Source organism: Heterodontus francisci, chromosome 23 (genome assembly GCF_036365525.1).
Source record: "Heterodontus francisci isolate sHetFra1 chromosome 23, sHetFra1.hap1, whole genome shotgun sequence".
Classification (NCBI taxonomy): Eukaryota; Metazoa; Chordata; class Chondrichthyes; order Heterodontiformes; family Heterodontidae; genus Heterodontus; species Heterodontus francisci.
Window position 1 is genome coordinate 32076069 of NC_090393.1, and position 26953 is coordinate 32103021.

General features: G+C 42.2%; 1 protein-coding gene and 1 long non-coding RNA gene across 11 annotated transcripts in view; one reads left to right on the plus strand and one right to left on the minus strand.

The window, feature by feature from the left end:
- Positions 1–20774, plus strand: part of LOC137382709 (uncharacterized) — a 50680-nt gene extending 29906 nt beyond the window's left edge. The window contains exons 2-3 of the long non-coding RNA XR_010977263.1: positions 3503–4272; positions 19883–20774. This is a non-coding gene — a long non-coding RNA (uncharacterized lncRNA). The remainder of the gene's footprint in view (positions 1–3502; positions 4273–19882) is intronic.
- The window catches only part of kdm2bb (lysine (K)-specific demethylase 2Bb), a 267493-nt gene that overhangs the window by 218709 nt on the left and 21831 nt on the right, over positions 1–26953 (minus strand). For 7 of the 10 annotated variants that reach the window (XM_068054994.1, XM_068054996.1, XM_068054995.1 and 4 more), the window contains exons 2-4: positions 25804–25942; positions 24921–24999; positions 22829–22875 (exon numbers count right to left, since the gene is read on the minus strand). The exons of 1 other annotated variant lie outside the window; for it this stretch is intronic. In XM_068054994.1, the coding sequence (XP_067911095.1) occupies positions 22829–22875; positions 24921–24999; positions 25804–25882 (205 nt within the window). In that variant the 5' untranslated portion in view covers positions 25883–25942. Of the gene's footprint in view, positions 1–20975; positions 21004–22828; positions 22876–24920; positions 25000–25803; positions 25943–26953 lie in introns of all 10 variants that reach the window. 2 more of the 10 variants (XM_068054997.1, XM_068054998.1) reach the window with 2 other exon arrangements.

Consider the following 26953-nt stretch of genomic DNA (forward strand, 5'->3'; position numbering starts at 1 on the left):
GCGGGCTGCTTTGTCCTGGACGGTGTCGAGCTTCTTGAGTGTTGTTGGAGCTGCACCCATCCAGGCAAGTGGAGAGTATTCCATCACACTCCTGACTTGTGCCTTGTAGATGGTGGACAGGCTTTGGGGAGTCAGGATGCGAGTTACTCGCTGCAGGATTCCTAGCCTCTGACCTGCTCTTGTAGCCACGGTATTTATATGGCTACTCCAGTTCAGTTTCTGGTCAATGGTAGCCCCTAGGATGTTGATAGTGGTTTTCCCTTTAGTTTCCAGCAGTCAGCTTTTAAATGCCCTGCTTTATTACAAAGGAAGCACACAGGTCTCCGGGTCTCTCTCTTGCACACAACAGTTTTCTTTTTGGCTAGAGGAGGGCCCCCTGTGTTTCCTTATTTCCTTTCTCTCCCAGGACTGCTTAGGCTCCTATCACCTTCCCACCCTTTGTCAATTTCAGATTTGTGGGGGTGATTAGGAAAGGTTCTCCCAAGTCTCTGGAAACCGACTTATAAATTAAAGCAAACTCATCGGCCAGAACAGCCATTTGCCGGGCTCTCTGAACCCGCTGCTCCTCCATATTGGCCATGCTTTCACTGGGATTACTCTGTCGCCTCTCCCTCCCCCCACCCCCCAGTTAACTCAAGCTACTTCAACTCTCTTCGCATTCTTTCTGGAATATTCTTTCTCTCTCTCTCCTGCCTTTCATTTTCTTCACATTCCTTCTGGAAGGCTCTTTCTTTCCCCCTCTCCTCTAATTCAAGTTTCCTCTCTTCCAATTGTATGCTAACAATACCCTTCTAATCCTGCTTCTGCTTCTTCAGGTTCAAGGGAAAAATGGTGGGCCATGAGCCTTGCCACCTACAGTGATCCCACACTGCTCAGCCATTTTCCTCAACTCTTCCACAGACGGTGCTTTTAACTTATCCCAAGTTACTTCACCCTGGCTTGGAGACCTACTGGCTTCAGTTACAGACATGTTAATATTTGAGCACACACAACCATAATAAAACCTTTATTGAAACCTTGCTCTTTTTAAATTAGAAACAATTTGGCTTCCCAGTTTCAATTTCTCTCGTTTGTCTATGGGTCAATTCCGGATGCTAGCACCCAGATTTCTGTTACAACCAGGTGAGAAAGAGATCTAGAGTTCCCTTTCAGCCCTCACCTGGTCTTACTGTAACAGGGTTTAACTTTAAACTCTGTTTTCTTAGCTCCCCCTTGGTGAATCCTTGTTCACCACTTTCCAATTATAAGGCAAAGAAACCAGCACAAACAGGCACTCTCAGGTTTAAAGAAAAGTTGAAATTTGTTAAACTTAAACTCTAATGCAGTTAACACATACACGATACACACATGCAAGTAGAGACAGAAAAGAGAAGAAAAATAAAGTGGAAAGGTTTGAGACAATATTTGGAGAGTTGTTGTTACGGTTCTTCAAGCTCACTGTAAAGTCCTTGATTGGAGGTAGATCTTGCTTTGTTTCGAGGCCCACTATTCTTCTTAAACCTTGTTTGCTGTAGGAGACTTTTCTCTCTTGGGGTTCATGTGTCTTCAGTGGATTCAGAGGCTTGTGAGAAAGAGATGGGAGCGGACAGGAGAGAGATCTTCTCAGTCCAGCAGCAAACAGCTTTCTGCCCAAACTGTTTTGGTTTAGTTTAGAGATATAGCACTGAAACAGGCCCTTCGGCCCACCGAGTCTGCGCGGACCCATTCATACTAATCCCACACCAATTCCATATTCCTACCACATCCCCACCTGTCCCTACATTTCCCTACCACCTACCTATACTAGGGGCAATTTATAATGGCCAATTTACCTACCAACCTGCAAGTCTTTTGGCTGTGGGAGGAAACAGGAGCACCCGGAGAAAACCCACGCAGACACAGGGATAACTTGCAAACTCCACACAGGCAGTACCCAGAATTGAACCCGGGTCGCTGGAGCTGTGAGGCTGCGGTGCTAACCACTGCGCCACTGTGCCGCCCTTGTTTGTACAAATTCAAAAAACTCAGGTTGCCCAGCAGGTTAGTCATGTGACTAGCTGGATTGACCATGTCCGTTTGTGTATTCGGCCATCTTAGCAGTCAACCTGGAATGCGTGCTCCCCCACCTTCAACGTCTGGTGATCAAAAGTCCATTGCGGCTTAAATGGCAGAGAATGGCTGCTTTGTACTTCCAAACGCTGTCTGTTAATATGCAAATATCTTTCCCAGTCATGGTTGATCTGTTTAACAAGTCTTCTTCACTCCAGCAACAGTTTAAAATAAATATTCATGACAAAATGAATGTGCCTCATTCTTGGCAGGTGGGGGCCTAGCATAACAACAGATATTGGCAATGACACATTTTAATGTTTCTATGTCCCTAAAGGTCATGGGAATAAAATTCAATTTATAAACCAACATCACCGTGCAGCACAAAACAACAGGGTTGGTCAGGAAAATCAAATCTCATCAAGGAATTGAAGAATATTCAGACACAATTTCGTGTTGCTGTGGTTTCCAGTAAAGAGAAAATGCCAATGCGCTGGCTCACAACGGAAACAGAGTTGCATTTATATAGCGCCTTTCACAACCTCAGTACATCCCAAAGCACTTTACAGCCAATTAAGAACTTTTTGAAGTGTAGTCATTGGTTTAATGCAGGAAACACAGCAGCCAATTTGCAAACAGCAAGTTCCCAGCTACAGCAATGTGATAACAACTCGATAATCTGTTTTAGTGTGTTGATTGAGAAATAGATATTGGCCAGGCCAGGGCACAGTGGAGAAATCCCCTGCTCCTCTTCAAAATAGTGCCGTGGGATCGTTTACACCCAGTTGAGAGGAAAGATGGGGCCTCGGTTTAACGGTTCAGTAACCCAATACTTGCTTCTTGGGTGGTAGGGCAGCAAATTTTAATTTCCTATCACTCCAACATATCAAATTGCTGCTTCAGTTACCAGTTGACATGCTACTGTGCAATATTACCATTGAGCACATGCGTATGAAATTATTTCACTGCTACTCTCACAAACAGCTTAATTTCAAACAGCAACACCTTTGTTAAAATACCGGACTGAACGATGACAAACTCGTTAATAAGCTAGCTAGGAACATTGCACAGCACAATCTCAACCAACATTCCCTCTATTTTTTTTTTTGCAGTGCGCGGGTGATTTATTTAGGTGCGCAGCCCTTTAAATTCATTTCGGGAGGCTGTGCTCTCTGTAACTTAAAGCAGCTGACTTACGCACAGCCTATGTGGCGACTTTCGGGTTGCTGCACAGGTGCGTAGCTTACAGGGAACATGGATCTCAACCCATGAGGTGGAACTTTGATCGACCTGTGTGATTTGGGGAATTCAAACAAGTCCCAGTATATATGAGTGAGAGTGGCTATAGGGAAAGAACAGAGGAGTGGAAATAATTGGCTAACTCTGTCAAAGAGCCAGCACAGCCGAATAAGCCGCCTTTCGTTCTGTAAGATTCTGTGGCTGTAACCAGGAAATCATGATTTTTTTCTTTTAGATCCAAATAATGATGTACAAGAAAAAGATGATAATGTGGAGCAATTAACACCCCACTGGAAGTGGTTAGCAAATTCTGCTACCTTGGATCCACAGTGACAGACAATCTGTCCCTTGATGCAAAGTTTGATATACGCATAGGGAAAGCAGCTACCACCTTTGGCTGACATGCGAAACGCCCATGGGATAACACCAAGCTGACTCTTAGGACCAAGCTGATGATTTTGAAGACCTGTGTTTTCAGCACCTTGCTGTATGGCTATGAAACATGGGTGACTTACAGCTACCAGGAAAAGAAGCTCAATAATTTCAAACTACGCTGTCTGCGGCACATTATGGGTATTTCCTGGCATGACAAAAATCACAAATGTGGCAGTCCTCTCGAAGCAGAGCTCCCAAGTATTGGTACTAATCAAACAGAGGCAGCTTCAGTGGATCGGACACGTCTGCAGGATGGAAGCCGGTCGCATACCCAAGGACTTTCTGTATGGGGAGGTAGCCGGAGCCAGATGATAAATGGGGCTCCCAAAGCTCTACTGCAAGGCCCTAAATGTCGGCGATCGCACTTAGGAGTCACGAGTTGCGAAAGAGGGAAATGGCAACACATCCTGTGGACTGGTGTGCACTACCATGATGACCAGTTGCTACAGTAGCTTGGCAAGAGGCACCAACGTCAAAAACAACAACTCACAGCATCACTTGGCAGCTTCACGTGCAGTACTTTGGTAGAACCTGCCTCTCAAGGATTGACCTTCACAGCCATCAACAAAGGTGCATCAAGAGCGATTAAAATCAGGGATAGAACATAGAACATAGAAAATACAGCACAGAACAGGCCCTTCGGCCCACGATGTTGTGCCGATCCTTTGTCCTCTGTCAAGGACAATTTAATCTATACCCCATCATTCTCCTTTATCCATATACCTATCTAAAAGCCGTTTGAAAGTCCCTAAAGTTTCTGACTCAACAACTTCCCCAGGCAAGGCATTCCATGCCCCGACCACTCTCTGGGTAAAGAACCTTCCCCTGACATCCCCCTTATATCTCCCACCCTTCACCTTAAATTTATGACCCCTTGTAACGCTTTGCTCCACCCGGGGAAAAAGTTTCTGACTGTCTACCCTATCTATTCCCCTGATCATCTTATAAACCTCTATCATGTCACCCCTCATCCTTCTCCGTTCTAATGAGAAGAGGCCTAGAATGTTCAGCCTTTCCTCGTAAGACTTATTCTCCATTCCAGGCAACATCCTGGTAAATCTCCTCTGCACCCTCTCCAAGGCTTCCACATCCTTCCTAAAATGAGGCGACCAGAACTGCACACAGTACTCCAAATGAGGCCTTACCAAGGTCCTGTACAGCTGCATCATCACCTCACGGCTCTTAAATTCAATCCCTCTGCTAATGAACGCTAACACCCCATATGCCTTCTTCACAGCCCTATCCACTTGAGTTGCAACTTTCAACGATCTATGCACATAGACCCCAAGGTCTCTCTGCTCCTCCACATGCCCAAGAACCCTACCGTTAACCCAGTATTTTGCATTCGTGTTTGTCCTTCCAAAATGGACGACCTCACACTTTTCAGGGTTAAACTCCATCTGCCACTTTTCAGCCCAGCACTGCAACCTATCCAAGTCCCTTTGCAGACGACAATAGCCCTCCTCGGTATCCACAACTCCACCAACCTTTGTATCATCTGCAAATTTACTGACCCACCCTTCGACTTCCTCATCCAAGTCGTTAATAAAAATCACAAACAGGAGAGGACCCAGAACTGATCCCTGTGGCACGCCACTGGTAACTGGGCTCCAGGCTGAGTATTTACCATCTAAGACCACTCTCTGCCTTCTATCAGTTAGCCAATTCTTAATCCAACTGGCCACATTCCCCACTATCCCATGCCTCCTGACTTTCTCCATAAGTCTACCATGGGGGACCTTATCAAATGCCTTACTAAAATCCATGTACACCACATCCACTGGTTTACCCTCATCCACTTGCTTGGTCACCTGCTCAAAGAATTCAATCAGGCTTGTGAGGCAAGACCTACCCCTCACAAAACCGTGCTGACTGTCCCGAATCAAGCAGTGTCTTTCCAGATGCTCAGAAATCCTATCCCTCAGCACCTTTTCCATCAACTTGCCTACCACCGAAGTAAGACTAACTGGCCTGTAATTCCCAGGGTTGTTCCTATTCCCTTTCTTGAACAGGGGCACAACATTTGCCACCCTCCAATCACCTGGTACCACCCCCGTCAACAGAGAAGATGAAAAGATCATTGCCAGCGGCTCTGCAATTTCATCCCTTGCTTCCCATAACATCCTTGGATATACCCCGTCAGGCCCGGGAGACTTGTCTATCTTCAAGTTATTCAAAAACCCCAACACATCTTCCCTCCTAACGAGCACTTCCTCGAGCTTACCAGTCTGTTTCACACCGTCCTCTTCAGTAATACACCCCTTCTCATTCGTAAATACCGAAGAGAAGTACTCATTCAAAACCTCACTTATCTCTTCCGGCTCAACACACAGTCTCCCGCTATTGTCCTTGACCGGACCTACGGTCCCCCTAGTCATCCTCATATTTCTGACATACGCGTAAAAGGCCTTGGGGTTTTCTTTTATCCTACCCGCCAAGCATTTTTCATGCCCTCTCTTAGCTCTCCTAATCCCTTTCTTCAGATCCTTCCTGGCCATCTTGTATCCCTCCAGAGCTATGCCTGTGCCCTTTTTCCTCAACCTTATATACGCATCCTTCTTCTTCCTAACAAGACTCTCAACCTCTCTTGTCAACCACGGTTCCCTCACATGACCATCCCTTCCCTGTCTGACAGGGACATGCTTATCAATGGCCCCTACTATCTGCTCCTTGAAAAAGTTCCACATTTCGACCGTGCCCTTCCCTGCCAGCATATGCTCCCAACTTATGCTCCTCAGTTCCTGCCTGACAGCATCATATCTACCCTTCCCCCAATTGTAAACCTTGCCCTGTTGCACATACCTATCCCTCTCCATTACCACAGTGAATGCTACAGAATTGTGATCACTATCTCCAAAGTGCTCGCCCACCAACAGCTCTATCACTTGCCCTGGTTCATTACCTAGTACCAAATCCAATATTGCCTCCCCTCTGGTCGGGCAGTCTACATACTGAGTCAGAAAAGCTTCCTGGACATACTGCACAAACACTACCCCATCCAAACTATTCGATCTAAAGAGTTGCCAATCAATATTTGGGAAGTTGAAATCCCCCATAATTACTACCCTGTGACTTCTGCTCCTTTCCAAAATCTGTTTCCCAATCTGCTCTTCCACCTCCCTGCTGCTATTGGGGGGCCGATAGAAAACTCCCATCAAGGTGACTGCTCCTTTCCTGTTCCTGACCTCAACCCACAGTGCCTCAGTCGGCAGATCCTCCTCGAAAATTCTTTCAGCAGTTGTTACACTATTTCTAACTAACAATGCCACCCCCCCACCTCTTTTACCACCATTCCTAATCTTATGAAAACATCTATAACCAGGTACCTCCAAGAACCATTCCTCCCCCTCACCTATCCACGATGCTCAAGAGACCATAAATGAAGGAGAGTAGCTAGCGCAGAGGGTTATAGGGAGAGAGGAGCTTTGAGATAGGGAGGGGGAGGCTAAGAAGGGATTTAAAACAAGGACGAGAATTTTAAAATTGAGGCATTGCTTAACCGGGAGCCAATGTAGGTTAGCAAGCCTTACAGTGATAGGCAAACGGGACTCGGTGCGTGTTAGGACACAGGCAACAGAGTTTTGGATGACCTCTACGGAAGGTAGAAAGTGGGAGATAGCTAGGAATGCGTTGGAACAGTCTAGAGGTAAAAAATGCACGGAGGAGGGTATCATTGGCAGATGGATTGAGGCATGGGCGCAGTCAGGCAATATTACGGGGGTGAAAATAGGCAGTCTAAGTCATGGCTTCAGTCTTCCCAATATTTGGTTGGAGGAAATTTCTGCTCATCCAATACGAGAGGTCAGACAAGCAGTTGGATGTTGTCAATGTACATGCAAAAAGTGATACTATGTTTTCAAATAATGTCACCGAGGGGCAGCACGTAGATGAAAAATAGGAGGGGGCCAAAAGATAGATCCTTGGGGTTCAGCAATGGTAACTTTGCAGGAGCGGAAGAGAAAACATTGCAGGTGATTCTCTGGTTATGACTGGATAGATAAGAATTGAACGAGACTAGTGCAGTCCCACACATCTGGACTACAGCGGAGAGGCATTAGAGGAGGATGGTGTGATCAAATGTGTCAAGAAGAATGAAGAGGGATAGTACGCCTTTGTCACAGTCACGTAGGATGCCATCTGTGACTTTCACAAGACCCATTCCAGTATTGTGGCAGGGAAGAAACCTGATTGCAGAGATGGAAACATGGATTTCTGGGAAAGATAGACATGGATTTGGGAGCAACAGCACATTCAAGGGCTTTGGAGAGAAAAGGCAAGTTTGGAGATAGGGCAGTGGTTTGTGAGGACAGAGGGATCAAAATTTTTTTTTTGAGAAGGAGGATGATGACAGCCCATTTGAAAGAGAGGGCAACATAACCTGAGGAAAAAGAAAAGTTAATAATAATGGTCAACATGGGAGCCAGGAGGGAAGTTGGGTGGCCAGTAGTTTAATGGGAATAGGGTCGATGGAGCAGGAGGCGGGTCTCATGGACAAAATGAGCTCAGAGAAGGTATGAGGGGAGATAGAGAATCTAGAGAAAGACACAAGCTCAGAACTAGTGCAGGGGAAGAACGTGGGAAAAAGTTTGGCCAGATTGGCTAAGGGAAGGGAGGGAAGCCTCAAAAAAGCTGCTGGTCGGATGGTCTCAATCTTGGTATCAAAAAGGGTCATGAGCCCTCACTCTTGTTGAGAGTTATCTTTGCTTTCCCGAATGACCTTGGAATGAGCAAGTTTGGTAGACAACAGCAAGATCTGATAGTGCTTTATGTGAACCAGCTGGATCTGGTGATGAGTGGCTAAACTAGTTGTTCATCATATCCATCCAGGTCTACATCCCTTGAACTGAAGGGACCAGAGATGAGAGCCATACCAGGGAAAACAGCTAGGGTAAGAGACAGTAAGATTTTTAATGGGGACTGGGGCATCAAAAGTGGTTGAGCCGATCGGTATCTGCAGAAATGCCATGGTGAATGGCCAAAGGCTAAACAGTTGGAATTCTGAAAGTGCAGTTGTAAGTGAATTGGGAGAGACAGTATTTTCCGGGACGGACAAAGAAAGAAGTAGGGTTGGGAGGGGGAAGGGGAATGTGACTGGACAGCAATACAAGGAAGTGATCAGAGATGGCCGTATCTGTGATTTACACTATGGGAGTAGCTAGGCCACATGAGATGGCAAGGTCAAGGGGGTGACTGTGAATATAGGTTGGGGAGTTCATATAGAGGGAGACATTAAGGGAGGATAGGAGGACAATGAACTCATAGGAGAGAGTTGAATTGAGATGGAGGTTGAAATCACAGAGGAGGATAAGATGCTCAGTGCAGAGCCTGAAGGAGGAAAGCTGTGAAGATATTTCAGTGAGAAAATTTTCATGGTACTTGGGCGGGCTGTACAAAACAAGGATTTTAAATGAGATGCGACAAGTGCGGAACAAAGTGAGATGCTCAACAGGAGGAAGAAGTGCCAGGGAAGTATGAAGACAAACCAAGGTGAGATTTGGTGATAACAGCCACACTGCCATCTCGATGGTCTAGGTGGGGCAAGTGGTGGAAGGTATAGATAGGCAGGGAGGCTTCATTTAGAGAGAAGACAGCACATGAAGTGTATGTATTTTTTAAATCTACATACAATTGCACTCCATGGCCAATGTATATAATTCATGATGTTTTCATAATATTTGAATGCTGTTGAACTAATCAAAATCTTGTTATGTGGGCCTACAAGAGGGATTACACACATACACAGAGAAAGCCAAATCAATATAGCATAAATTAAATAAAAACAGAAAATGCTGTAAATACTCAGCAGGTCAATGGCCCTTCATCAGAACTAATGAAGGGTCATCAACCTGAATCATTAACTCGGTTTCTCTCTCCATAGATGCTCCCAATCCTGCTGAGCATTCTCTGTTTTTATTTCAGATTTCCAGCATCTGCAATATTTTGCTTTTGTAATAGCATAAATGAAATTCAACTCAGGTACATTGAATATTTACTTCCTTCTAACTATGCATTTTCCATCAACAACCATCACCTCTCTGAGGTCCACTGCATCATTTCCACCCAACAGGGCACGTCAAGCAACCTTTGCACAGGCATTTCCCAGTGCAGATCTTTGTCCAGCGACAAGAGGTATGTGCACACACAGAGAGATCTGTTGCCCTTATATCAGTGGAAATGTGAGACCTCTGTTTGTGATCTCCCTTGAGGGCTTGAGCGAGATCAGGATATTACTGTATGAAGAATCGCAGGAGGAAATGCACATATCACACCCACAGCACAGCAGGTCAGTGCAGTTGCTTACTGAGCAACATTGGACCACATTGGAGACTGTTAACTGTTTCATACAACATTCGGCACTAACTTGAAAGTCTCCCAATTCAAAAGCTAATAATAGAAGTAAATTACAAAAAGAACTAAAGCATGTACTGACTTATTTCACTACTACAACAAAATTATCTGGAATTTCAGATTAGTTCAACTAACAATGGACAATATGAACAACCAAAAATTTTGTGGAAAAAAAACTCCTGCTCTCTATGCTCATCATACAGAAAGAAACATAAATGCACTAAATTGAAGATGCTTAGTCAAGGCATTTAATGTATCCTAATGAGATTAGTGTCCACTTGCTAAGATACAGTTTGAAGATGTTATGCAATCATAGACTGATAGCATAAGTCAATTCACCGAGACAGGTAGTTAACATGAAAAAAATCATTTTTGAAAATGTTCCATCAACCAGCGATCAAGTAAAAACAGCTGTTACTGTTTTTGCACATACTGCTAAATTCTTCTAAGTCTCTCACAATCTACTTGTAATTAATGCTCTTTTTTTTAAATGCACATAAGTCATACAGGTCTACACAATACTAAGCTACAGGCTTTCAAGATAAGGATTTGTGCCATGATTCCCCAAAAGTCAAGTTCTCGATCTCAACTGCACCATTATGGGGAGATGGTGAACAGATGCTGGGTGCTTTCCCAGGGGAAAGGAAACTGGGTGGTGGAGGTGATGTCAGCCACTCCAGGTCGTCCTTGTGACAGCATAAAGTCCAGCATCAGCAGAGGTCTGGGAGCAGATTTCAAGTTCTTGGCTGGAGAAGCTGCACAGATCTTTTAACAAAAACAATGCACAGCCTGCATTTTTTTTTAAATCAAGTATGCCTATTAAACACTCATAGTTGCTGGGAAGTTTACACTGTTGGAAGTTTTTTAAGTTTAAGTTTCAAGTTTTTAAAAAACCACACATATTCACATCCCCTGATTAACAGTAAGTAGGCAATTAAAGCTGATGCATTCTTATCTTTTTGTGCTTTGACATCACTTGCCGTAGCAGTTATCACTTCACTACGTGAGAAATTGTGGGCGTGAAACTGCACGATACCACACAGACATATTGGACTGGACTTGTTTTCCCACTGGATACCAAGCACAGCCACATAAGGCACAGGCTGTCGAATGAGAGACAGTTATTTTATTAAGATTAAATCCAATCAAGCAGTTTAAACAGATTCAGCTGACAAAGTTTATATAAAAAGGATTTTCAGCAGTCCATCCAATGAAGTGGATAATCCAACAAAAATCCTTCATTGTGTTGGTTGAAAACATGCACTAAAACAAATTTATCTCTCCCCCATAAAAATAGAAGCTAAGCAGAAAATCCCTTGGCAATTAATGCTGCTTGAAATATTAAATGTAGATAAAATTGTTTCAAATCATTTTAATCTATTCTTACCAAAAGTCACTTTGCAAAAAAAAATCATAAACGCATCCAAAATGATCATGTTATGTAAAATTTGATACACGCAGCAAATCCATTTATCATATTTTGTGTGCCAGATAGTTCACACTGAAAGCCAATACAACATTAAATCATGCAAGGAAACAATAAACAATGTGAACACAGTTTCCACAGCTACCAATCCAAAAGTATTAATAGCTTGCCCAATATAAAAAGGTTTTGAGTCTTAAGATCCCCAAAACAGTGTCGCAGAAATGTCTATAATTAAGGCAAAATACTGCAGATGCTACAAATCGGAAATAAAAACCAGAAATGCTGGCAATACTCAGCAGGTCTGGCAGCATCTGTGGAGAGAGAAGCAGAGTTAACGTTTCAGGTAAGTGACCCTTCATTAGAACTGGCAAATGTTAGAAATGTAATAGGTTTTAAGCAAATAAAGTGGGGGCGGGGCAAGAGATAACAAAAGGGGAGATGTTGATAGGACAGAGGGTCACGGAGAATAACTGACCAGAAGGTCATGGAGCAAAGGCAAATGGTATGTTAATGGTGTGCTGAAAGACAAAGTGTTAGTGCAGAGAGGGTGTTAACTGACAGAAAAATGAACAGCCCTGGCCCAAAGCATAAACATGAAAAAGTGGGTAGGCACATGGTAAAAAAATGAATGATGAAACAAACTAAAATAAAATAAACGCATAAAAAAGGAAAAAGAAAAAATAACTAAGAAGGGGGGCCTGTCATGTTCTGAAATTATTGAACTCAATGTTCAGTCCGGCAGACTGCAGCATGCCTAATCGGTAAATGATATGCTCTTCCTCGAGCTTGAATTGATGTTCACTGGAACACTGCAGCAAATCCAGGACAGATATGTGGGCATGAGAGCAGGAGGGTGTGTTGAAATGGCAGGCGACCAGAAGCTCGGGGTCATGCTTTCGGACTGAGCAGAGATGTTCCGCAAAGCGGTCACCCAATCGGTGTTTGATCACCCCGGAGTAGAGACTACTACATTGTGAGCAGCGCATACAGTATGCTAAATTGAAAGTAGGACAAGTAAATCGCTGCTTCACCTGAAAGGAGTGTTTGGGGCCTTGGATAGTGAGGAAAGAGGAGCTAAAAGAGCAGGTGTTACACCTCCTGCGATTGCATGGGTAGGTGCTGTGGGAAGGGGTGAGGAATTGGGGAAGAGGGAGGAGTGGACCAGGGTGTCGCGGAGGGAACGATCCCTTCGGAATGCTGACAGGGGAGGGGAGGGGACAAGGCGTTTGGTAGTGGCATCACGCTGGACGTGACGGAAATGACAAGAGGATGATCCTTTGGAGGTGGAGGTTGGTGAGGTGAAAAGTGAGGACAAGGGGAACCCTCCCTGTCACGGTTTTGGGAGGGAGGGGAAGGGGTGAGGGTAGAGGTGCGGGAAATGGGCCGGACACTGTTGAGGGCCCTGTCAATCACAGTTGGGGGGGGAATCCTCGGTTGAGGAAAAAGGAAGACAAAGCAAAAGCACTGTCGTGGAAGGTTGCATCATCAGAGCAGATGCCTCAGAGACGGAGAAAGTGGGAAAATGGAATGGAGTCCTTACAGGAGGCAGGATGTGAAGAAGTGTAGTTGAAGTAGCTGTGGGAGTCAGTGGGCTTATAATGAATATTAGTAGACAGTCTATCCCCAGAGATGGAGACAGAGAAGTTGAGGAAGGGAATGGAACTGTCGGAGATGGACCATGTAAAGGTGAGAGAAGGGTGGAAATTGGAAGCAAAGTTGATAAAGTTTTCCAGTTTGAGGCAGGAGCAGGAAACGGCACCGATAGTAATCAATGTACCGGAAAAAGAGTTGAGGGAGTGGGCCTGAGTAGGACTAGAACGAGGAATTTTCAACATATCTCACAAAAAGACAGGCATAACTAGGACCCAAGCAGGTACCCATAGCAACACCTTTTACTCGAAGGAAGTGAGTGGAGTTGAAGGAGAAATTGTTCAATGTGAGAACAAGTTCAGTCAGGCGGAGGAGGGTGGTGGTGGATGGGGACTGGTTGGGCCTCTGTTCAAAGAAGAAGCAGAGAGCCCTCAAACCGTCCTGGTGGGGGACGGAGGTGTGGAGAGATTGGACGTCCATAGTGAAGAGGCGGTTGGGGCCAGGAAACTGGAAATTGTCAAAATGACTTAGGGCGTCAGAGGAGTCACGGTTGTAGGTGGGAAGAGACTGGACCAGGGGAGAAAAGATAAGAGTCAAGATAGGAAGAAATAAGTTCATGGGTCTGCCAGGACAGTCCTGTTTTTGGATTTTAGGAAGGAAGGAAACATGTCTGTTTGTTGCACTATGCATGCAAACATGCACTTTTATTCACGTCTTCATTACGTATTTTTTTCAATTGATATGACTGTTAGCAGAAGCCATACACTGCTCACACAGCTTTCTTACATTTGTTCATCAAAACATTTGGGGTCAAACGGACCATCTCAAAACAAAAAATCACACATGTACTATACTAATTTTAACACAAAAAAAAATAAGGTTTTACTTTATTCACTGAATACTTTAATTGTAGAAATAGAATCATAGAGAGATACAGCACTGAAACAGGCCCTTCGGCCCACCGAGTCTGTGCCGACCATCAACCACCCATCCTACAATAATCCCATATTCCCTACCATATCCCCACCTTTCCTCAATTCTGCTACCACCTACCTATACTTGGGGCAATTTACAATGGCCAATTTACCTATCAACCTGCAAGTCTTTGGCTATGGGAGGAAACCGAAGCATCGGCGGAAACCCACGCGGTCACAGGGAGAACTTGCAAACTCCGCACAGGCAGTACCCAGAACTGAACCCGGGTCGCTGGAGCTGTGAGGCTGCAGTGCTAACCACTGCGCCACCATGCTGCCCTATATTGCTGCAAATATTGGCTTATTTTTCCACTTATTCACTAATTCTGAATGTACCTCTTCACATTCATGTTTCCTTTTTCACCAATAAGTGGGCGTTTATACCGTCACGTTAGTCTCACTATGAAGTGAAATTTGCTGAAGTTACAGTATAAATCTAGAGTTGGAGCCCAACCAGACTCAGCAGAGAAGTGCTGTGAGAAGCCCTGGAAGAGAGTGTCTCACATGCCTTGGATTTGACATTGTATGCACTATAAACTCCAATACAGTATCCCATGCAACAGTGTGGTCAGAGAGGAACATCTTAAAAGGAGAGTTAGGAGAGGTTAAGGAGAGAATTTCAAAGCTTAAAGGCTTAGACTGCTGAAGGCATAGCTACCAAAGGTGGGACAAATGAAGCAGGGGATGCAGAAGCAGCCAGAGTTGGAGGAATGCAGAGCTCTTGGAGGGTTGAGGGCTCAAGGAGGTTAGAGAGAGAGAGAGGAGCAAGGCTGTGGAGGGATTTGAACACAAATTTATTTCATTCAAAAGAGAAGCTCTCTCAGAGGCAAAGAGCTACAGTCTGAAAGGCAATGTAAAGGAACATAGGTGCAATCTCAGAAAATAATGGTAGGTCCATTTGCATGTCAACTGACAATATTTTTGAACAAAATCATCTGCTCCAGCAGTTCATAACATTTTTTGGACTCAACTTGTTAAAAGAAAATGCTGATGGAATTCTAGAAGGGTAATTTTAACCTAACTGGCTCAGCGGGAAACTGATGAGATTGGATAGACCACTTGTGTTACACCCCGAAGTCAATGTAAAGGAAAATTGGGAAGATTGTAAAACAGGCAGCCGAGCCCATCCAGTTTCCCACAAGAAGAACTTGGTTAAAATTACCGCCTTGGTTTTATCACAAGGTGTAGAGTATAAAAGGCAAGAGGTAATGACAACCCTTTCTAAAACCTTAATAAGAGATCAGTTAGAGTGCTGTGTACAGTGTTGGGCCCCAAACTATAGAAACAAGAGAGAGTACAATACAAATTCACCAGGATACTGCCTGCTACGAGGAAAATAAAAATACAAAGACTGACTTGAAAAATCGGAACTTAAATTATGGGATGATACAATAGTGGTGATGAAAATTATGAAAGGATGGGACAAGGTAGATAGAAACAGACTTTTGGTAGTTGTGGAGTCAAGAACAAGGGCCACAGATACACGATCTAAGGGATTTAGAACAGAGAACAAGAGAAGTTTCTTTACACAGAATTGTGAGGCTGTCTCAACTTCCAGGATTTAGTGGTTGAGACACAAACAAAGTTAATATTCAACAATAGGGTGGATAGGTGATTCAAGAAAAAAAAAACAGATAAAGGTATATCAGAACAGGGTAGATCAAAGTGATTAGGACTATTTTCTTGCATGGAGGTTAAATGCCGACACAGACTGGTTGGGCCAAATGTAAAAACTCTCAGCCTCTAATGATCTTCTGGCTACAGATATTGGTAATGGCAATGACAAGTCGGAACTTCTGTTACTAACTCTCCCTTCTTCTACTTCTGTGTGTCTCACTCTCCTTTCTTCCACTTGCTTTCTCCTCCCTTCCCATTTCTCTTGCCGTCCCTGCTTTAGCTTCTTTCACTCTTCCCTGCTTTTACTTTTCACTTTCCTTTCCCATCTATCCTTTTCACTTTCTCTTTGTAGTAGTTTTACGTAGGAGTACTGTTCAGGCTGGCTTCCTCAGTTTCAACACAGGCTGCTCTCTGCACTCCGCTGCAGATATTTTGTCTTTCACAGCATGCAAGAATCTCTGCTTCACTATCTTTATTGCATCCAGGTCTCTGTCAGTGTTCCCTGCTATATCCCTGTCCCATTTTCCTTTCATCCCCTACTGCTGCTACTTTTATTATTTTTTCCCCATGCTGATTTTCTGTTAAATTTTCCACAGGCATACCAGCTGTCTCCACCCTGCCCAGCTGATTCCCACAATGCCCGCTCCCTCAAGTCCTCATGGGTGCCAGCTTATTGCTTGCAGATTTTTTTCTGCGCTAAAATTGCCTGGTGCTGCCATTTAAAATGCAAGAACCAGAAAGGTGTACCAGACAGAGCCAGCTCACATCACCCTGCAGTCAACATTGTCAGGATTTTCCAGACTGTTCAAGGCATTAAATGAACTAATATAAATCGGCTGCTACACAGGTGGAACTAATACTGTAACTACCATTCTCAGACCAGTAGCGACAGTATTTCATTGTTTTATTCTCAGGATATGAGCGATGCTGGTATTTACTATCCATCCCTACTTGCCCTGACTACTGAGTGACCTCAGAGTGTATTTAACAGTCAACCATATAGTGTGAAACTGAAGTCATGAGTAAGCCAGATTGGGGAGGGGTGGCAGACTGAACCAGATGAGTTTTTAAAAATGACAATCTGGCACCTTTCATAGTAATTTTTTTCTAATGCTAGCCCACAAATTACCGAAATTATTGAATTCAGAACTCAACATCGAATTCAACTTCACAAATTGCCATGGTGTGATTTCAACCCATTATCTCCAGGTTGCTGGTCCAATACCATAACTAGCACACGGTACCACTCGTAAATGTAATATAAAATTAACGGAAAATATACCCCATTTTGTCTTTTGCTACAATAATCTAACTAAAGATTTTACTCTTTCAATTAAGCGTAGAGAAAAATACCTTTTGCTGCCTTCGAGAAAATAATCTAAGGATTCAAAGAGATGAAACAGGATTCTCATCAGACAGGATTGGACATACACACAATTTATGAGTGATCAGGGTTCACGTTCTGTCTTTAGCATTTGCAAAGGAAGGAATAGATGTTTTCTCTGATTTATTCAGAGAAAAAGTAGGAGACACCACTAACTACTTTTTATGCACAGAAATTCAGCTAATGATTCAGCATAAGTCAGCTTTAAGGGAGCTCCTATTTTTTCAAGTAAAACCAATTCTTTAATATACCAAGAGTGCTAGCACTGTGGAGTCCATTCCATTTACACTGCAAGGGGAATTCCAGAGCAGGGCCAGCAACAAAAAAACAACTGCCTACGTGCAAACTTGCAATTTTCATTTTCTACCAGCGGACTTTCCCCAATGGGTTAGGGTGTTCTGTACAGGCCAGCAAGCAGGAAAAGTGTTTACCTGTGCTGGCACCAGTAGTCATTTACATTTGCTGCTGGCTCCAGCAATTGAATGTGTTCTCTGCTCCTCTAGTGGTAGTAACACTACCTCCATTTACATTATAACTTGGCTAATAAAGTCAGAGATGCTGTCTGCAGCAACAGAGTCATAATTGGGGGGGTGACTTAGCATTATTTTAACCATTGATCATAAAGGAACGACTTTTAATCCTCTCCACCCAAGTAACATTCGCACCACACAAGTGCCAGGCAATGACCATCTCCAACAAGAGAGAATCTTACCATCTCCCCTTGACATTCAATGGCATTACCATCGCTGAATCCCCCACTATCAACATCCTAGGGTTACCATTGACCAGAAACTGAACTGGAGTAGCCATATAAATACCATGGCTACAACAGCAGGTCAGAGGCTAGGAATCCTGAGGCAAGTAACTCATCTCCTGACTCCCCAAAGCCTGTCCACCATCTACAAGGCACAAGTCAGGAGTGTGATGGAATACTCTCCACTCGCCTACATGGGTGCAGCTCCAACACTCAAGAAGCTCGACACCATCCAGGACAAAGCAGCCCGCTTGATTGGCACCCCTCTACAAATATTCTCTCCCTCCACCACCGATGCACAGTGGTAGCTGTGTGCACGATATACAAGATGCACTGCAGCAACTCACCAAGGTTCCTTCGAGAGCACCTTCCAAACTTCCACAAGGGCAGCAAATACATGGGAACACCACCACCTGCAAGATCCCCTCCAAGCCACATACCATCCTGTCTTGGAACTATATCGTCGTTCCTTCATTGTCGCTAGGTCAAAATCCTGGAACTCCCTTCCTAACAGCACTGTGGGTGTACCTACCCAACATGGACAGCAGCGGTTCAAGAAGGCAGCTCACCACCACCTTCTCAAGGGCAATTAGGAATGAGCAAAAAATGCGACACCCACATCCCGTGAACGAATAAAAGAAAACCCTGGCTCCTCACCTCTGCTCTATATTATGAGGCCATCTCTGTGTAAGCTTACCTTAAAAACAAAAATCCAAGACACTAAACAAATCTGAATTCTCGATTTCTCCAAAGTTGCTTTCCAATTAAATTCACGTTCTCTGTGTACAATACACTAAGTGTGTGTGTACCAACAAGACTTTCAAAAAGACTTGCAAGTGTTATTCACTCTAAATTGCAAAATAATTCAACACATTCAGAACCTCCAGCAAAAATTAAAAATCCTGACTTCATAAAATTCTAATAAATGGAAAAAGCACTAAAGTGGTTCAATTCAATCAAAACACTCTCCACTTGCTCTCGTAATGTAAACCCAGTGACAATGTTATTCAACACTTCGTCCCAGGTGACTGAAGTTAATTACCTGACCTCCTATTAATTGGTTCCTGTGACAGTCTGTAATCCCAAAGAAATCTGAGCTGTCATAGTTTAAAAAAAAAATTATCAATTAGTTTTCCCTCAGTGCAATTTGCTAATTATTCTTTACTGAATATCTACTATGGTCACTGTTCCTCAAAACTTGCCCCTCTTCTTCTTTCTTAACTTTAATATTCCATCTGACAGACTGCTCCTCTCTACATCCTCACCATGTTGAGTTCAAACTCGTTGCGTAGCCTCAGACTCTAACTGATTCTTAATAATACAGGTATTAACATAAGTCTTGTCCTGCTAAGATGCCTTAAAATGCTGCACATGGTGAATTATTTTCTGGAGTGCACTGATTATTGTTGCATAGGTGTATCTTGCCCAGAATGTCAAACTGTGGGACATGTTAGCTCCCTCACTCTTTCATTCCCCTTATAATCCTCAACTTTTACAATCCAGTTTACCACCGCCTAATTTTCACTTCCGGATTCACCTCATTTCTTTTACTCTTTTCAAAATTGGTGGTGTCCTGTACGAACTAAAATTTTGCAACAAAGCTGGTATTGTCAGTACAGACACGTATAAATATCACTGGGTTGTCAGAACAAGCCCGACAAGATAAACCAAACAACAAAAGGTACAGGAAGAATGAATATGCAACAGGAAACTTCATATATTTTAATGACTAAAGAAATCTTGGGAGTGAGAAACAACTGCAAAAATTGAATAAATCTACAATTCATAACACGTCACCAAATTGTTCCAGTTATACAACATATTGACAACTATGTTTTTCTTTAAACTGTGGAATTTTGCAAGCATGAAGAGCACTTGAGTCCTCAGTAGATTATGTAAGCAAGCTGCCTCTCACCTTAAGTGAGCAGCTGCCATCTTGAAAATCTCTTTTGTGGTTAAAAGTTGCAATAATGCGACTATCAGCCAAAACAGAATATATGAAGCACAGAGTCAAGAAGCTGTTCTCTAAAGGCAAAGAAAAATTCTGTAGAGTCGTCACAATCCTGTTTTTAAAATGTATTTTACAGATTCTACGGTGGTGCCAAGGATTAACAGTGTTCATCTTGGCTACTAATGAATGGGAATGGATACGGATGAGTCCTGCTGCATTTACTATCCAATCCAAGCTATTAAAAAATGGAGAAAAACACAGAAAACAAATGGTTCTTAGTGGTGGGGTGTGAAGGAACAGAAAATAAAATTGATGCTCCATAGGAGCTAGGTACCGGGAGCATCACTACTCAACTTATTATTCAGTCCCTCCACCTCCGATCTACTCTGGCTGAAACATGTACAGTGCAGCAATTCATCAAACTTATTTCAATAGAACATCGCAGCTCTGTGTCCTCTACCACCAGAAGAACAGGAGTAACATCGTCATGGGAGCACCTTCATCTTCAAATCACATACCATCCTGACTCTGCTTACATGCAACCAACTGCCAGTTCATTTTAATGCTTCATTAACAATCAAACTGTAAGTTTAGAAAGTTTGCTTTACACCAACTGCAGTTATACTGAAGCTGGTGCAAAGTTGAAACAGTGACAAACTACCTCTACATGCTTGCTTAAATGTGATATACCATCAATTTGGCAACTTAAACTGCAATATAATAAAATTTTGAGCTGATGCAATTATAGAGATATTAAAACCAGGACATTGGAATTAGGTCTTGAATGCCTAGTATATTTTATGCATTTGGTATAGTACAGTTGTCACATGCTTTCATTTAAAAATGTACACTCTATTTATGGGATGCAATCATTTTAGAATACTGATAAGGTTAAATTATTTGATACCAATGGGTACTTTTTTTAATTAATGCTGAAACTAATTTTAATATCTCGGATATGTAATAGCTCAATTATGTAAAAAGAAAACTCACTAAGAAAGTAACCAAATCTGAATCATAATCAATAATAAAGAGTTCAAATCTTGTACCTCTAAATGGAAGTTTAATCTTGTAGCAATAGAGCTTTCCAAGCCACTCAGAGTACAGCAACGTATCCTAATGATTCAGTTTGTACTGACAGCATATTTGGTTGCATAAGCCTAGCATTCACTGTATAACATAAAATACTAGCACAACAAACATTACATTGATTTGGAAAATTTTCAAACCTGCCACTTCTTGCATAATATTTCTTTACTGTTGAAAAACATAAATAAACAAATCTAACTGAATTGATAAAATCGCTAAATTACGTATTCACACATTAACATTTACAGGCCAGCTAAGCGGCATGACTGCCTAAACATTTTAACTAGGTTATAAAATAAAAATCCAGTTTTAGTTTTTCTTCTAACCTTTCCATTTATCATATGGAGACTCATTTTAGACTGATTAGAACATGTTGTAACGTGGTCCTATTTAAGGCTCCAATAATACTGCATTACGGTTTTGAGACCAGCAGTTATATTGTGGAATGCCCATCACACTCTGCCCACTAAGAAAGCTGAATACATGTGTTTGCATGCACATGCAGACCTCAATTTTCCCAGCTGCTGTTTTTAATGTTAATAGCACTTTAATATGAAAACTATTTTGTAGTAAGTTTATGAAGTGCCCAGGCAGTCTAATAGTCTGCCTGCTATTTTTTAAAATCTAGCTTCATATCACACTATAGCTATACACTGCATCAAACTCTCTAGTGGTGCAGCAGGGGAAATAGGAAGATGGGACAGTCACATCCCTTAGCTTTAGCGCATTCTTGAGTCGGATCAGGACTAGACTCCAGAGTCACGCTGCCAGTTTCTAAAAGCTAGACAATAGGTACAAACAATATAATGGAATGTTAGGCTTTATCTCAAGGGGTTGAAATACAGAAGTGGGGAAGTGATGCTTCAATTGTATAAATCCTTGGTCAGACTCTATCTGGAGTACTGCATTCAGTTTTGGGCACCAAACCTCAGGAAAGATGTACTTGCCTTGGAAGGGGTACAGTGCAGATTCACCAGAAATATACCAGGGCTTAATTCTGAGGGCATGTTACATTACCTAGGCCTGTATTTCCTTGAGTTTAGAACGTTGAGGAGTTATCTAATGAAGGCATTTAAAATGATTAAGGGAGTCAATAGGGTAGATACAAAGAAACTATTTACTCTGGTGGGGGAATCCAAAACAAGCAGGCATAGTCTTAAAAATAGAGCCAGGCCATGATGGAGTGAAATCAGGCAACACTTTTACCACACGAAGGATAGTGGAAAGTCTGTGAATGCTGGGTCAATTGAAATTTTCAAGACTGAGTTTGACAGATTTTTTATTAGATAAGGGTGTCAAGGGATATGGAACAACGGTGGGTAAATGGAGTTGAAGCATAGATCAGCCACAATCTAACTGAATGGCAGGATAGGCTCCAGGGCTTGAATAGCCTAGTCTTGTTCCTTTGGCTGTGCCAATACACACTCAAAAACCAATCTGCATGATCAGAAAAAATAGCAATGTAACTGCAGCCTAAAGTACATCAACATAATGTATATAAATATGAAGTTATAAATAATCTGAAAGCACAAGACATAGATCAATATTTCCAGAGCATGCAAAACTTGATAAGTGATTGATCAAGACATCAGTGAGATGCAAACGTGAGGTTGACATTTCTACTGTAGGATCACCAAAGTCCTTACAATTACTAAAACTGCATTTAAAAGGTGAAATTACAAATTTTATGTTGTGTTTAACCCTTCAGAGACAAACATATTAACAGTACAAAGATAATACTTTAGAACTATGTCCTCAAAAATAATTAAATGGCCATCTTTCACTGCCTTACTTCATGCACAATGCTCAAAGTAATCTCATTTATCAAACACACAATCTTGGGTAGAGTACCTACAGACAAAGCACTTTATGTATTTAAAATTCATGTAATTGATCTTACTTATGACGGCAAATTGCATTCAGTTCTGCTCAAAGCCAAGATGTTGCATGGCAACAAAATAATTCAACTTTACATATTTCGAATTTCACTTACCAACAAACAGTTTTACATCCCTGACACTGAAATCGCTATCTGGTGTTCTGCGGTTAAAAGACAAGATATTAAATATTTAGTCTCATAGTCTTTCAGTTATGCAAAAAAAGTTTTAAAACACGAGATTACCAATTGAAAAATAACGGTTAATCCCAATATTTCGCCATTAACAGGCATTCCCAATTGTCCTATTTACATATTCCGATATTGGGCTGTATTTTTAGCTCACTTGTACACTGATTTACAATTTCACATTACACAGGTGGGCACTGACTTTGTCCAATCAGACGTTTCCAGCTCGAACTCGAGATTTAACTCTGGGCTCCAAAGAATCAAAAGGCTGTTTAATCGATCAGAGGATTTGAAACGCCGTGTACCATCCCAGTCACCTGTACACATTAGCTGACCTATTAGTGTTGTATCAATATGGATACGTGAATTCATCTTGAAGGAAATACGATAAATTTTATTCCTTAGAGTTGTCCATCCTTACAATGCGAGAGGGATCTTTCACTTTATACCAACATTCAACACTAAAATTTACAGTATATTAAACTTAGGGGACCCTAACATTTTCCAATTTATCCGGGCCATATTGCGGCACAAAGAAAATTTACGTCAGAGTATTTTGCAAACTGCTCTTGTCAACATATATATTCTTCAAATAAACGTCCGAAATCAGACAATACATTCCTTTGAACGTGCAGCAGCCGTCCACAGAAAATGAGCTGCGGTTTATTTGGGACAGTTTTATCACTCTTTTTAAGATACACCTTTGGAACGCACAGGTGATCTCAGCAGATCATTGTGCTCCTTTTTAGGTGGAAACTTCATGGGGCAGCCGCCGATTATCTCTACCTGTTACTATCCGCACCAACATGGAATGTAACAGTAATAACCAAATTAAAGTCAATGTTTAAATGTGTCACCTCCGGCCCGTTGGCTGTTTTAACTCCTGTCTTTAAGGGGCTTTCACATCGCGCAGACGAAAATGCATGCGGAGCGCTTGTTTGGCAAGACTGTATTTGACACGATCTTTCCCAAACCAAATTTAGAACCACGGAAGCCGCATTTAACAGCATCATGTTAGAGTTTGTTCCCCCATCCCCTGCAATGTATTCATTGGTCAACTCCACAGAAATTTGAAAGGTATTCAATTTGTGATCAAGTAAAAAACGATCCCAGCATTGGGATCGTTTGAAGACAAATCGTTGCCAGTGAGTGATATTGCCCGCAAGGCCTCGATCAGAAAGATCACATGGATATTGAGGCTGCTGGGATCATGATTTTGGTGTGATACATCATGAAGATGCCAGTGACAAAATACGTATTTTTTCCCCCTCCACAATCACGTTCTCATCCTGCCACATTCATTTGCATCCATTTAGGGGTGCTGGGTACCCGGTGCAGTTTCCTCCAATGGAAATGCTGAAGAGTAGTTTTAGAACTTTTAGAATTGCTGGCTCCGGTGAAAATAGAGGCGTGAAGAAGTTTCCGTATTTAAATCTCCTTTGGCATTCTTCGGTGCGCCTAGTCAGGGAAAGGGTTAATCAGAGTATCTGTCGTGTGTGTGTTCTGAAAGAGCTTGGAACTCGGAAAGACACGCAACTGAAGATTCAAATTGCCTATCTTCAGAATGGCGGTGGCATCGCCGCATCACGGGTTAGTTTATTGGTTTAATGCGGTGTACTTGCTGGCAGAAATGTGGCATAATCTAGAGCTCCATCAAAATTATGTAATCTGAAATGTGGGTGATGAGAACCTATAATCTTGCCGTGGAAAGGGTCCCGTATTCATATCTTTGAGCTGGTGCAGTGACAGGAGTTCAACAGCAACTGCTTCTTATTCTGGGCATAAAGGAGGGAGATGATAATTTCGGGTGGGGTAAGAATTCTACGATTCTGTTAACGTCTCAACTATACACACGATCTCTAAGGCCGTTTTAGTCCACTTCTGGTCACGAATGCATAGCAATTGAAATCAAGGGAGATACGTACGTGCCTAACACAAACATATCGATGGCATTTGCTGTAAATGTTTAGGAACATTACTGAATAAAAGGTAATTTAAATGTATCTAATAGAAAACTTACTTGATTCCTAGACCATCTTTGTCCCTGAAGATAATGGGGACCTTGATAGTCTCTCTCTGCACATATTCAAGGGTAAAATCTGTTGCAACATATAGTAAAACTTAACTTTAGGAGAGAAGTGAGAAAAGTCAACCCAACATTATAGATTACCAAACAGATGTAACCGCTGCGTCTCGGCACCGTGTTAGATTTGAACAGGGATTTGCCCAGGTCTCTTATTTTACACCATCTATTAAACCTAGTTATTAAGATCAACGGAGCGCTTCATATGAATCCGCAGAACCAATAATACAACTGCTGTTTAACAATGTCTCTCCACTGAACCTGTGTTGACGGCCACTTGTTTTAAAAAAAATTGGCAGTCGCTTTCATTCGCTCTCCCGCCCACCCATCCCCATGTAACGCTGGCCAAATCCCTGTTGGACAAACTGCTCCAAATACAGACGGTTCAGATAATAGCAACATGCAAATTATAAAAGAAAATAAACGATATCAGCAGGTCTACGTATAGTTATTTTATTTTGTGGATAGGTTAGGAGGATTTACAATCCACACAGCTACATACATAACATTACGATTTCCCTTTCTCACATACAGCCGTATTAAAACCGTCTCAATGGTTTTCCTGTGTTTCAGACGTCATCTCATTTTGAAATTGATTGTTATAGTAAAAAAAATTATGCACAACAGGAAAAAAAAGAGTTGGATTGTGAGATAATGACGATAGTCGTCAAACTCTTAAGTCATAGCCTGCCTTCACGGCGGGAAATTCGAGACTGAGGCAGAGTCCACTGACCAGGCAAGCTGCAGTACTGCTGCCACAGTTGCAATCTAGACGGGATTTACTGTACATTTAACAATACACCTCTCTCCCAATTCTTACCTTTTCCTTTCATAAAGTGCACGTAACTTGAATTGTATGAGGCAATACTAAGCTTTTCTTCCACATCAAAAGTCCTCATGCTGGCTATGTCATCGTCTGAGAGGTCCTCATTGTCATACCGCCTTCTACAAAATGTGCGCTATAAACAGAAGAGAACCAGACCTATATGTAACGCTACACCAGTGTTGAACCTATAGCCATTTCAAATATTAGATTTCATAATGAAACACTATTTGTGTATTGGCTAGGTATTAAATTTAACTTTATGAATGTGCACGTTTCCTTGAAAACAGGATCAGCTTATACAACACGACTAAAGTTTACATTTGTATCTGGGACGGACGCACTGAATGGAGGAACAGGACGTACTTCATATGCCAACATATCATGATTAGTACTAACTGTCCTTGAAGGATGAATTAGAAGTACCTTTAACATCACAAATGAACGTTTGTACATCTATTAGCAATTTAAAGACATTTACGACTCTTATGTATTTTAATGAAGCCGTCCCACCGCGGTCCTTTCTTCGCACATTTGCATTTTAATCGTGTTTATGTGCATTTTTTAAAGGTTACAAAAAATTGCAATTTTTGAAACTATTTCATAACTCGTGGTCCAGTTTCTAAAGCAGTCTGGTTTTTTTTTGTATACATTTTGTATTAGGCTCCTGCTGAAGCACCTTTCAGTCCTGCTGTGTTATATGACTCGACATTTGCTCAAGTCAGGTCAGATATAAAAGCGAAATCACGATGCAAACGGTGTTGGAATTCAATTTGCTGCAATACTAACACTAACGGTCTGACCGTCTTAGACCAAAGTGGGAGCCCGGTCCAAGCAAATTCGAGGCGAGCTTTTACACAGCAAGAGATTTGCATTATTTTAATATCATTGCATATAAATTAGGGCGGGGTGAGCTTGCATGCAAAACAAAAAGGAAAAGTGAAGTTTCAGTTTCCTCATTTTTAAACTCTTTTTTTTAAAAAGCGGCAAGGTTTTGTACACAGGGGCAATATTTTTTTTTGCCAGCTCTCTCGTCGCTAGGCGTCCGATTCGAGCGAATTCGAGACGAGTTTGAAAAGCACAAACCCAGTCCTTCGGTGTTGGGCTTTTCCGCACGTCTCAGGGGTATTTTTTTTTTACAGAAAGT